Source organism: Cetorhinus maximus, chromosome 25 (assembly GCF_964194155.1).
Source record: "Cetorhinus maximus chromosome 25, sCetMax3.hap1.1, whole genome shotgun sequence".
Classification (NCBI taxonomy): Eukaryota; Metazoa; Chordata; class Chondrichthyes; order Lamniformes; family Cetorhinidae; genus Cetorhinus; species Cetorhinus maximus.
Window position 1 is genome coordinate 28,846,745 of NC_135903.1, and position 13,492 is coordinate 28,860,236.

Below are 13,492 nucleotides of genomic sequence, written 5' to 3' on the forward strand. Positions count from 1 at the left end.
ACATTCGCATCAGGGCTTAAACTGACATATGCACTGCATTGATCCCAACACAAGTCTGAATATAGGCCACTAAACATTGTCCTGACCAAAACCAGCTCTGCCAATCTCATCACCTTTCTAAAGCATGGCTGTATGGATGAAGAAAAGAATCGCCCTGGAGGCTCTACCAGCAGCTCAGTGACTTCATCCAAAGATAAATCAGGGAGATTAGGAAAGTCCTGGGCTCAATTGCCAGTTTATGAAAAGTTAGCTGCTTTCAGAAGCTTAGTGGTAGAGTTGCCAAAACGAGCCCTGTCCCCTTGACCTACTGGCAATCAGTAAGAAAAGTAGGATCTTCCACAAAGAGTTCTCGAAGTGTAGGTCTCAGAGAGTGACAACCCCATCACAACTCTGCGATAGTCGCAAATGCCAATGTTCAGGAAACCCCAGTTTAAAATTAACATGTCATCTGGGCATTGGTTTTAGCAATTCTGGCAAATTTACAATTGTATGAGGTCTTCACTTTGTGAACACATAGCAACTCAGCTCACTGATAATATGGAAGCAGCTTCTGTTTGGAAAATTGGTCAACATTTCCATTCCTCATCACTGCTCAATGACCACAGCTATGTAGAATGCAGTTGGGAATAGATTAGACACATCTTTGATTCCCCACTGTAATCTGATAGCTGACTAACATGTAACTTCAAAGCTCACACGGCAATTAGGTACTATTCCCCCAAACCACCTTCCGAGAGAAGGGGGAAGGCAGAAAACTGGCCTGGGGCAATTTCAATGTGCCCACATCAACTCAAAGGCGAGCAGAGGAACATAATTGGCAACCAGCATCTGAAATCTGGGAAGGTACAATTATGACGTTCTAGTTAATCCTGGTGAACTGCTGGAACATCACGACTCCCTATGACTAATCCAATAGCTCAGCTTGAGTACTGCAGTACAGTGATTATGTTATTGGACTAATAAACGGAGTTGAAATAGCAGTTTTAGAATTTGAACTTAATTTTTTTTCATCTGGAAATATAAAGTTGATATCAGTAAACTTGATTATAAAGCCATAGGTTGGCTGTATAAAGCCAGTTGGTTCACTGATGTCTTTTAAGAAAGGAAGCCCATTGTTAATATTTGATCTGACCTCTATGCGACTCCATACCTATGCAGTTGACTCTTAACCCTCCCCCACTTTGAAATGGCCTAGCAAGCCGCTCAGTTGTATTTAACTTCTGCCAAGTATCCACATGGACTTAGCTCTCTTTCAAGGAAGCAGCCCACCACCACCTTCTCAGGGCATCTAGAGAAGGGTGATAAATGACAGCCTTGCCAGCAACATGGCAAGAATGTTAAAAAATGAAAACTGCAATATGGAGGGACAAGACTAGATCACCTGCCAGCCAAGCAGTGTGAGTCACAGAAGCAAAGAAAAAGGTTAAAAATGCAGCAAGTGCATGCAGATACACGTTTTAAGGAAGGGGACAGCAGTGGGAACAGTACAGTACAGAATTCACATGCCTTAGTAGAAAATTCCCTGAGTCAGAAGGTTGTGGGTTTAAGTCCCACTCCAGAGACTGGACTATAAAATATAGCCTGACATTTCAGTGCAGTACTGAGGGAGTGCTGCATTATCAGAAGTGTCAAATGAGAGGAGAGGTTAAACTGAGACCCCACCAGTACCTTTCAGGATGACTTAAAAGATTCCATGACACTATTTCAAAGAACAACTGGAGGGTTTCTCCCAACATTGTTTTTAGTAATGTGTTGATTATCACACTGCTGTTTGGGAGACCTTGCTGTGCGCACCACATTCCCTACATTACAACAGTGATTACACTTCAAAAGTACTTTGCTGCATCCCGTGGTCATGAAAAGTGCTAGATGAAACTCTTTATTTTCCTTTGTCAGATGTTGCAAGACCTGTTATCAGGTTATATTAGGAGCTACACCTGTCCAAACTTAGCTCAAATCTGACCTTCATTTGCCAAGACCTTGAAGCACAACCAAGCAAGAGTCACATTGTGTAAAAACACAAACAAGGAGGGCATTGGGGGTAATTCATTCAATTGCATTCATTAAAACTTGAAGGTGAGCCCACGAGTTTAAGTACTCTCAATTCCGAAGTAGTAAGGTTGTTAAGCATGCATTCTTTAACTAAAATTACCTCCTGGGAGCAGATAGCTTCTCCAACAATTGCTCCTAGCAAGTTGCTAACCTTCTGGTTAGTTAGTTGTTGCCAGCTGAGGTGCTCTGCAACCAAACCTCTGTCAACAGTTTATGATTTGGAGGCTAACCTCTCTGTTATGAGATTTATCTTTACATGGAGCTATCTTCTCCAGAACAAATTGCTCAGTCTTTTAAAACGTTATGAACCCAAGACCAACAGCATTTTACGTGGATTTAAAAGCCCCCTTTTAAAAGGCCTTTTAACTGCCATTACATTGGTGAGTGTATGATCCTGATAAAAGCGGAGCAAGTAGAGTTTGCCCTTATCCTCGCACACTTCCCCTTCAAGAGCCCAATCAGCCCTTAGTCAAAAAAATGCACAAATTCAAAACTGATCACTACCACACATCCTTCAGATTCAAGCTCATCGTTTCATAGCTAGGATGGTGCCAATATTCTAGATGAAGGAGAAAGAAAAAAAGGGAAAGCACCTAAGTGGGTTGGGAGAGAGCTTAGACTTGAGACTGGTAAGCAGCCAAGGTCAGCATTCCCTGAAACATCCTCCTATCCCTCAGTGCAACTTTCTGAAAGTAATATTTGGCGTGCTGTTACTGGTTTGCAATCTTTCCCCAGTGGAAGCCTTAGTACAGGAGGTACCACCTGTTTCAAACTCTCTCCATTGAGGCAGTCTACCACTCAATTATCTTGAACCAAAGAATCAATTTTCTAAAACTAAAAAAAAAAGCAGTTGCTTTGATTTGTGAGCGGTTCTAATAGATACTCACCTGGAAGGAATTACAGTAGGCAGGGCGGAGCTTCGCTTTGTGTAAATGTATCACTTGGCTGCTCTGTTAGGCTTTAAGCATTGAAACCTAAACTGTTGAGCTATTCAAGCAAAGAGAATAACTGTTTTGACTGGGAAACCGCTAGCCATGAAAGATGAGTCTACCTCCCCTTAATGACAAGAACAAGCTCCTGAAGTCAGCCCTGGTGGGCAGTTCTTTAAATTGGACTATCTGGAATTCCAAACGAAATTTGTATTCACAGGAAATCTTTCTATTTAATCCCCAATTCAACAGAACAGAGGAGGGGAATTGCACCCCACGTAACTATTTGATTCAGATCAAAGGTAGAAAATGTGTGTGACAATTTCCATGATATGAGGAATGTGGAGTGAATGCTGGCCTTGCCAGTGATAGCCACCTTCCTGAATGAATAAAATTTAGTGAGCTCCATATTAATATAGTACCACTGTTTAAAACAGGAATTAAAATTAATCTTCCCCATTTTGTCAAGGCATGGCACAAACTTTGACATCCTGAAGAAGAGAACTGATAAACAATACATGATTGATGAAGCAAATTGCTATAACTCACCCATAACTATAACCAAGGAAGGATGCCATTGGGAATGAAAGCAAATAAAAAGTTACCAATTAGTTAGCTGAGGCATTATTTATGGGTTACCTTATGTTTAGGCTACTTGGATGCACTGGGACTTGCAAATATTGCTTTATACTGGCACTGTAAGGCTAGGTTGTTGGATGCATTTAACGTCAGTATCACTAATATTGTAATGTAAATCCAGAACCTAACCCAACAGACCCTGGAAAGAAGTGGTGAAAGATTCCCTGCACTCTGGAAGAGATTATATAACTTCAGTGCAGTGTCAAACTAGGTTTAAAATGAGTGCACAGCAAGTCACTTGCATAATCTTCAAAGAGAAATAAAAAATACATGCAGTCTCTCAACTACTGAGTAGTCCACATTTAAGATCATAATTTACAAAATACCAATATTTTTACTTGAACTTTATTTTGTACATAAGTGACCATTCTGCACAAGAGCGTAGTGTATGCGTCAACAGCTTATCACATACTGTTCTCACCTGACATGCATATTTCCCAGCAGGATCATTTAATAACAATTAGCAGCAGCACTTTGCCTGTGATCAAACCAGAGTCAGAGACAGCTGGACTGATCCAAGGCTGTGAGCTGTAACTTGGACAATAGTCTGCACAGCCATGCTCCACGCTCGTCAGTGATTACAACTACTGGACCATCAGACATCAAGATAATGGGGTTTAAAAAAGTACAAGATTCAAAACGCAACCCTGGAATCTTAACCCACTTGCTGCAATAATAAAATTGATTCACTTGGGGGAAATTACCCTGAATAAAAACAACACACCAACTCATCACCTTGCTTCCTGACTCACTCCAAAACCTCTCAACTAGTTGCTGCAAACAACCTCAGGTCCAAACAACATGAACTGCCAGCTAACATTGTCAGCTTGCTCCATGCAACAGTGGAATGCAGGCTGAACACCAAGTAGGGCAACACCTTGGAACCCTATTCCTCTATGGTCAATTCATTTCCCATACAATTAAAGTCTAGCTTCAAAATACAAGCTTTAGAAATATAGAAGCTTTATATTCAAGTTTATATTATTTTATATTATTTGAATGCACTCCTGCAATACACTAGAATTGCCCAATTGTTCTGGTCCAGTCCTAAAGTGAGTCAAATGCAAATCAACTGTTGGCATTTGTACATAATGTTGCAATCTTCATAGTGTCAAATCAATTTTGGTCGACTTAGTATCACTGATCAACCAGCAGTGGTTATTTATCAGTGAATCATAACGATGCACTCCTCCCATTTAGCTAGTTAAAGAAAGATCAAAATTGGGTCCGAGTTTCAAACATCCGGTGCATGTGTAATGGGGATTCCTCCCCCTCAGAAAGCTCCAGGAAGCTTGCAGTACTGTGTATGAATCTGTTGAGTCCAACACTTGCATGTTGAATGCCCAAGATCAGTCATGATCGTATTGCATGGCAGAGTAGGCTCGATGGGCCATATGGTCTACTCCTGCCCCTATTTCTTGCATTCTCGTACTTCAAATCAATTACAGGGACACATTTATGCCACTGACAGTTACATCAACTCTAGAAAAAAATATTTATGCTCCTGAAGCGAACTTCATTATTCCCTCCATAAAAGAAACGGCTATGAACAAAGCACTAAGTAGGTAGACTTCCTTAGCTCCTGAACTGGAGATTGGTGCCCAGCCAGCAGTGACAACTGCTGGGCACAGCTTGTTAGCATTTAACAGTTCAAGTTATTTTTACACCATTATCCGCTTGAGTTAGGAGATCCGCAGCAAGGAGCCCTAGAAGAGAAAAGTGCCAGGGCAATTTAAACATTCAACAGTGCCCCCACTGCGCAGACTGATCAGCAGCCGGTTTATTGACAAAACAGCCTCGAACCAGATCCCCAACATCAAGGGCAGTTGAAGTCACAGGCTGTGGTGGTTGAAGAACTACAGTAATGGGGGAAATCGGGTGGGTAGGGAAATGGAAACCAGAGGGCTGTCGGGGCTCCACCATTTCAGCAAGAAAAATGCTGAAATCCAAAGGCAGTGATTTATAAGGCGTCAACTCCCACTTCATTTGCGCATTCCCCCCCCCCGCCCCAGTTTGTGTTACAATGTCGCTGAGACAATGTATATATAAAAAAAGACAAGACAAAAACCCTGCACGACCAACAGCGTTAGCAGAAATTTCAACATGTTAGGACTGGAGTTTGGACAAACAAGAGGAGGAGGATACATCTTTGGAGTGCCCTAGGTTATTTGAGTCACTGCACAGTTGCTATGCGAACCGCAGCGAATCATTGTAAGAAGATTAGTAAAACTTTACGCCTGACGGATTCTGGTTTCAAAACCCAGGTTTCTCAGGAAGGGATATAAATTAAAACTTTTTTTTCCCCCCCAAATAAAAACTTTCTTAAATAAAGTTTGCTTTAACTCTTGATTTTCTGCACAGCTTCTCCCCCCACCCCACCTCTCTCCCCCTCTCTCTCTCTATACCACCCACCGCCTCCCATAAATCCCAATGAGCATGTGTGACAATTTGACATGACCTACCCGTGGTTGTAATGCTGCCGTTCTTGGCTTGAGCTGCAATGTAGCAGATAAGAGAGAGAAGGAAAGTCAATGTGACGCCGTGTGTCATCGCCATCCTGGCTACAATTCAGACTAAGGGAGAACAAATGAAAATGTAGCAGACTCCTTATCCAGCCGATACTGCTGCTGCTACTGCTGCTTCTTCCCGTCTTCACCGAGACCTGCACGAAGCTGAATGGGCCCCTCAGGGAGCCGCAGTCACTGGGTACTGTACAGGTGTGGAACAAACTCCGGCTCTGGTCACTTTCAACAGATGTAGCGGTTGCAGCGCATCAGACTCCACCCTCTCGCCGGCCTTAAAGGCGCACCGCCTGCAAATGCTGCTGCTCCTCTGGATGCATGCATGGCCCGTGTTTGACAGAAGGAATGACAATACATTAGCCGGCACTCTTCCTCTATCGCTCACCTTATTTACAAACTTCGCTCCGCAGCATCTTTCCACACAGAGGGGGAATTACAGCCATCGTCTCAGACGTGCGTGTGTACACATAGAATGTCAGATATGATATAACTATCGGCAAATAATTCAGGACAGGATTTACAACGTTGCAACCCATTAACTAATGAGCCTCTGCGTTAACATGCTGCCTTTACTGCCATCATTTATTATTCCTAACGCATGAATGTTATCTTTGTATAAAACCATATTCTATTAAAATAATCCCCAGTTGCTTAGAGCTGCTTGTACTGCGCCGAGAATTTAGATGTTGTGTAAAATTCAGGCCTCAGTTTCAGCAACAATTTAATTTGTATTTGACAAGGCTGTTTTGTGATCTCAGTTTGGGGGAGGGGGAGGTGGCAAATTCTTGCTCACTGATCACTATCCAGTTTCCCGCTGGAAAGTGCACGTAGGTGAAGATAAGGTGAAAGAAATAAGGACTTTCACAGTCTCCCAAAATACTTTACAGCCTATGAAGTCCCTTAGGAAACATGACAGCCAATTTACACACAGCAAGCCCCCACAAGCAGCAATGTGATGGTGACTACACAATCGGTTTGTTTGAAGGGTAAATATTGACAGGGACACTGGGGATAACTCCCCTGTTCTTCTTCAAATACAGCCCGTTCATACAAGAGGGAAGCAGTTGTGGAGATGTTGGGGGTGGGGGGGTGGGGGCGGTGTTGCTGAGCTTAATGATTCATCCAAAAGCCAGCACCCCTGATAGTGCGGCACTCCCTCAGTACTGCACTGAAGTGTCAGTTTGCACCTTCTGCTCAAGTCTCTAGGATGGGGAGATGGTGGCCTAGTGGTATCGTCACTGGTATTCCAGAGACCCAGGGTAATGCTCTGGAGATCTGGGTTTGAATTCCACCATGGTGGAATTTGAATTCAATAAAAAATCTGGAATTTAAAGTCTAATGATGACCATGAAACCATTGTCAATTGTTGTAAAAACCCATCTGGTTCACTAATGTCCTTTATGGAGAAAAGGAAGTCTGCTGTCCTTAACTGGTCTGGCCTACATGTGACTCCAGACCCCCACAGCACCTACATGTGACTCCAGACCCACAGCAACGTGGTTGACTCTCAAATGCCCCCTGAACTAGGGCAATTAGGGATGGGCAATAAATGCTGGTCCAGCGAGCGACATCCACATCTCATGAACAAATAAAAAAAATACTAGAACCTTCTGACGCAAAGGCAAGAAGGCTAGCCACCGGATCGTGGATGACACTGAATGAGGAAGGGTTGACTCATTTGTGATGTGCGCAAGGTTAAAAAAAGCTTATTAATAGTCAGTAACTGGCTTGGGTGAGGCACTAGAGCACCACTGACACTTGTCACAGTAGGCGGCAACTCCTTCAGGACAGAGGGGTGAATCTGGGTGTGGGGAGGAGGAGGAGGGGAATACTTTTTGGTACTCACCAGGCTGGGTCAGGATGGCAGATTTTCCTTCCATTAGTGAACCAGATGGGGTTTTTACAATGACAGTTTCATGGTTACCATTAGCTTTGTATTCCAGGTTTTCTTTATTAATCAATTGAGTTTTTTTTATTCATTAAATAAATTCAAATTCCACCAGCTGCCATGGTGGGATTCAAACCCATGTCCCCAGAGCATTAACCCAGGCCTCGGATTACTAGTCCAGTGACTTTACTATTATGCCACCTGTTATGACGTGCCAGTGATATGTGCCAGGTGGATCAAATCCACCAGAGAAATTTGGACACGCCATCACAATAGCTTTGCAGTTTGTATTTATTACGAGATTTGTGAACTGAATTCAGAAGTAATGAGTCCACTACCACCTAAAACTAAATTAAAACATTTATTAACAAAAGAAAAGATTTCAAGCACGCACATAAATTACAGTTACTTAATACTATAACAAATCCCAAAATCCCTAATTAACCTGACTCCCAACTACACACCCCTTTTAAGGCAACAGTCCCAAAATAGATTTTAAATTTAAATAGGCAAGCCAGCAAGTTTATCACAGCACCCATTTGACAGTGGAATTCCAAAGGCTTTCCTCCACCTTTGGTCACTGGACACAGCAGACTTCTGTTAAAGTGGCTGGAGGCTTCCGCAAGGCTGTTTTACATGGTCCTTTTAGATCTTACATGCCCCACAACATCTCTTTCCATCCTTCTTTATATATGTTTCTCTTTCCTTAATTTGTAAATTCCATTGTTCTATATGTCTTTGGAAATGTATTTTTCCCGTAATATAAAAATCTTTTATGTTGCCGAAATGGTCAGTACCTTTGGGAAAAATAAACATACTGTTTCGCCTTGCTTATCTTGTTAGTTGTAAACATCCTATCATCCCTTTGAAACCCAAACAACCCCTTCACTTATCTAAAAATGCAAATTTCCTGCACACCATCCATGTTTACTCATCAGCATTTCAAATACCTTTTACCCCAAATTTTTTAAATAATTTCAAGCTTGCAGTCTATCTGACTCTAATTCAATTAAATCACACAGGCAGAACCATCTACGCTCACACCCATAAACCTACTTTACAACAAGCCACAATAATATAATGAAAAAAATGTTAGTTTCATGACATACCATATCCCCATAATAGGAGAAATATGTGATCTAGTGTGAAACTAATGATATCTATATTACTAACGATCCTAGCCTCTCCACCCAAGGCAATTGAGGTTATTATAGCGATACTCTACTGAATTGTTCCAGTTCCCCTATTATTCAAGGAATTTTATAATAGGCAGGATTAGTAAAAATCTCGCAGCAAATTGGTAACTCACAGGATCAGTATAGTTTGAATGGGTAATTTCTGCTCATCAGTCTAAGCACATTTAACATTACGAGGCACAACTTTGTACACAATTCTCCTCAAGGCTTAACCTATCAATATCTGTAGTCTGTCACTTCTGATTATTTAGTATTTTCCACAAAATATGATTAGAAGTTTTAATAGGACCACAATATATTTAATGAAAGTTCTGTACTTGTCAAAACCATGTATGTCTCTAAGTAAAACCTTTGAGTTCTGCTGACTGAGTCCATTGCAACCTTAATCTGACAGCACCATGCCATAAATGGCCCATTCTCCTGATCAAAGTTTTATGGCTTGTGCCGTGCACTGGTGCATGTGAATGTGAGTGGGGATAAGACTGAGTGAGTGAATGGCAGAGCACAGTCTCTATATCTATTTGTAAGGGGTGGATGTAAGTTAATGGCAAGAGGCTGGACATGTCAACACAGAATTTCAGGACCGAAGCATTTAATGGATTAGAGAATTGTCTCCTTCTCGTTTGAATGAATTTGTGCTAGCTATGTTCAGTGCTAACACTCTCACCTCTGAATCAAAAGGTTTTTGGCTCAGGACTTGAGGTAGACTGAGACTCCAGTGCAGCGCTGAGGGAATGCTGCACTACAGCTACAGTTTCAGATGAGGGGGGCTGTTTCAAATCACCCCAGAAACATATATATTTTTGGCCTCGAAGGATTCAGATCTCAACCTTGGATTGTACCTCAGGAGGGGTGTATCTGTGCCAGGTCCTGACTGAAAGGCTTGGACTCTGGAGTTAGAGTCACTGGCCCTTCTCTCACCCTCTTACTCCACCCACACACAACTATGCAGGAAATTCTTCCTTACAGCCAAGGTTCAACATAACTAGATCCCTGCTCTTTTCACAACCTTTACAGCAGACACCCACTGAACTTCCAAAAAAATGCAGCTTGGCTTTCCAGGCACCTTCTTTATAAAGATTGCAGCCTCGCGGAGAATTTCTGCAGCTTTAACAGTCATGTGCTCACTTGAATAGAACCAATGCCAAGATCAAGTTAAGCTGCAATATTTACCATCCAGGCTTGGCACAGAATGTACAGAATTCCTGCCCATGAGTTCCTTACAGAAAAAGACACCTCTAAAGTCTATCGCATGGGAGCTTTACTTCATTGTTACTTATTGTTTCCAGCCAGACAAACGGCAGGAAGAAGCGAGTGACAGTGACAGGGTTTCACTCCACCATGAGGTTCTCTTTCCTCAGGGAAGTCTCCACCATGAACCATTAAATTCAGAAATCGCTGGAAAGGAAGTTGGTCACTCTTTCTCGAGTGGTTACAACTTGTTAAAGGTTCTAGTTAAACTAGCCATTAAGAGGACTATGAGCTCAAGTTCTAAATAATGGTGTAAGATTATATTACTGAGCAATTTTGTTAAAGAATTGTGAACTCAAAATAGAGCTATACACATTTTCAATTACCTCATGTAAATTTCAAACTGTTTTTTTTGTTCCTAATGCAGGTACTTTAAAAATGTTTTGACCATTACTTCTTTCTCCCTTTCTCTGCTGACGTTGCTGACTCTTGCTGAGGCAGGATTCCATGGGGTAATTTTAACTTTTGTGATATTGGATAAGCTGTAGTAATAAATCTTGCCTGATATTCCTTGACATTGTCTTCAATGGAGAGGAAAATTGGCCGAGGCATTTATTGATCTGATACCGTCCACTTCATACCATCGCCAAAAATTATAATGCCTGCCCTGCAATGGGTGCGACCTGTGACTTGGTATCACGTCCAAGCGGCTACTCTTCATCTATAAATCAAAGTCCTGAATGTTGACAAGATAGCCGATGGCTGAGGGCAATGCAGCCTTACCAGCCAATCATTTTTAGAAATGTATTCGCAGAATGCATGCATTGCCGGCAAGGTCAGCATTTATTGCTCATCTCTAATCGCCCTCAAGAAAATGGTCGTGAGCTGCCTTCTTGAACTCCTGCAGTCCATGTGGTGTAGATACAACCAGAGTGCCGTCGGCTCTGCTTCTTCTTGCCTGGTGTTCATACGCACACTGAATTTAGTGAGCGGAGATTAAGCACGGAACCTCAAACTCATTTTTCCCCTACATGGAGGCCAATTATAGAATTCCAACAAATTCCTGACTTCAATCTCAAACTAAGGTTTCTAACTTAATAAAAAGCACCATGTATTTCATAATAACAGGGCCACAGAACTTACAACAGAGAAGAAGGTCTGTTGTTTGGGTGTCGTAATAGAGTTCCTAAGTTTAATTGCAAAGCTGGATAATGAGCATGGATGACTTCACTCAAGTAAAGCTCCACATTTAAGCAATTCAGGATCTTTCATTTTACATCAGTAAGGCAGCATGTCAGCACCTGCTGTTTGTAAGCCCCACTCATTGCAATGTAGTGAACAGCATGAGGTAAGTGGAATTGTGTAAAGATTTTTCAAATGAGGGCCATTTAATTTTTCCAAATCAAAAATTCATTGGTTTTTGAGTAATCATCATACATTTTACTGATAGAAAATATAAATATTATAACTAATATTTATCGACTAAGAGCTGAGCTAAAGAGACGGGGGGAGAAGAGAGGAGGGAGAGAGTGAGAGGAGGAGAATTGAGAAGGGCAGGAAGGTAGAAGAGAGGAGGAAGAGGAATCCTCCCAAACAATACACCAGTTTACTTATTGCGAGAAATGCCATAGAAGATCTGCTTTCTTACAAAACACTATGTCCTCCAACTTTGCGCAGACAACACCACAGGATGCCAAAGGGGAATACAAAACTGTTCAAATGCCCATATTTTTTATCTGCCATGCCTCTCTATTACTCTTCAAATGGAACCACCTGATAAAGGCAAATTTCTGTGTCACATTTACCAAGTATATTTCGCCTCAATGTCAGTTTCTTCTGCCTGATTAGATGACATATATATATGTCATAGAGAGATTAATGTCTATAATGCTGTTGGAAATTTAAAAAAAATAGAGTTTAGTGGTGTCTTTGTCTATGTGTGTATTTATGTATGTGTGTCTTAATTGGATTAAAGCCAGCTAGTCTTGGTGCTTTGATGTGTAGTAGTTTTGAGATGTTAATTGGGGAAACAGTAAGAAAGTTAAAAGGTAAAGTGTACATTTGCATTTGTTGAATAAACCATTCAAAGAACAGGTGAAATCTTGCACCTAGCTAGAAGCTGCCAAGCAATGTGTTTATTTTTTCAGCTTACTAATGAAATTAGCGGAAAGAAAGGATATTATTGTTAGAAGATGTAATGTTTAAAGCCTAGTGATACAATGGAAAATTTACAATCAAAGGAAAAGCTAGGTATAAACAGAAAGGAGTCTGTGTGTTTAAGGCAGGGGCATTTAAGATCTAATTAGCCTGTACGCCTCCAACTGTGTCTGTAAGGAACCAACTTACAAATTCAAAATAAGGTTTCTTGCAAGGTCAAATGTGCTTTGCCTGGGGTCTGTTAAAATCTATGGGCTGAATTTTTCCGTCGGCGAGAAGGGGGCGGGGCCCACTCGCTGACGCAAAAATGATGCGGGATGACGTCGGGGGGAATTCTGACATCATCCCACCCTATTTAAATCTTCAGGAAGGTGGGGACACAGCACGATCAGCTGTCCGTCCGCCAGCCTTTCAATGGCCAATTGAGGCCATTGACAGGATAATAAAAACAATTAAAGGACCTGCCTGTCCAACTTTAAGATTGGCGGGCAGGCCAGGAGCCCCGGCGGGCTTTTGAAAAAACATGAAACCTCATCCACCGGCGGGATGAGGTTTCATGTCAGTTTAAAAAAAGTTTTTGTCCAATTTATTAACATGTCCCATCTCGTGTGACATTGTCACATGAGGGGGACATGTTAATGATTTTTTTCTTTTTCTATTTTTAAAGTTTGAAAACCTTTCAGCGATCTCCCTGAGGCAGCACTTAGCCTCAGGGAGATGTGCGTTCTTTCGTGCACATGCGCGAAAGAGCGCACTCTTGCATTTGGGGAATCCCACCCCCCTGCCCACACAGGAAGCGCATAGCACTTCCCAGCGGACGTCGCGCTGGGTGGACCTTAATTGGCCCCCGCACTTAAAATGGTGGCGGGGCCCGCTTCTCCAGCGGGGATTGGCTCCCCACCCGCCAGAGATTGGGTT

At 42.0% G+C, this 13,492-nt stretch overlaps 1 protein-coding gene across 1 annotated transcript in view; it reads right to left on the minus strand.

Moving 5' to 3' along the window:
• LOC144667994 (protein HEG-like) overlaps positions 1–6,792 on the minus strand; it is a 107,466-nt gene extending 100,674 nt beyond the window's left edge. The window contains exon 1 of the mRNA XM_078529689.1: positions 6,083–6,792. Within this exon, the coding sequence (XP_078385815.1) occupies positions 6,083–6,176 (94 nt within the window). The 5' untranslated portion in view covers positions 6,177–6,792. The remainder of the gene's footprint in view (positions 1–6,082) is intronic.
• Between the last annotated feature and the right edge of the window lie 6,700 nt (positions 6,793–13,492).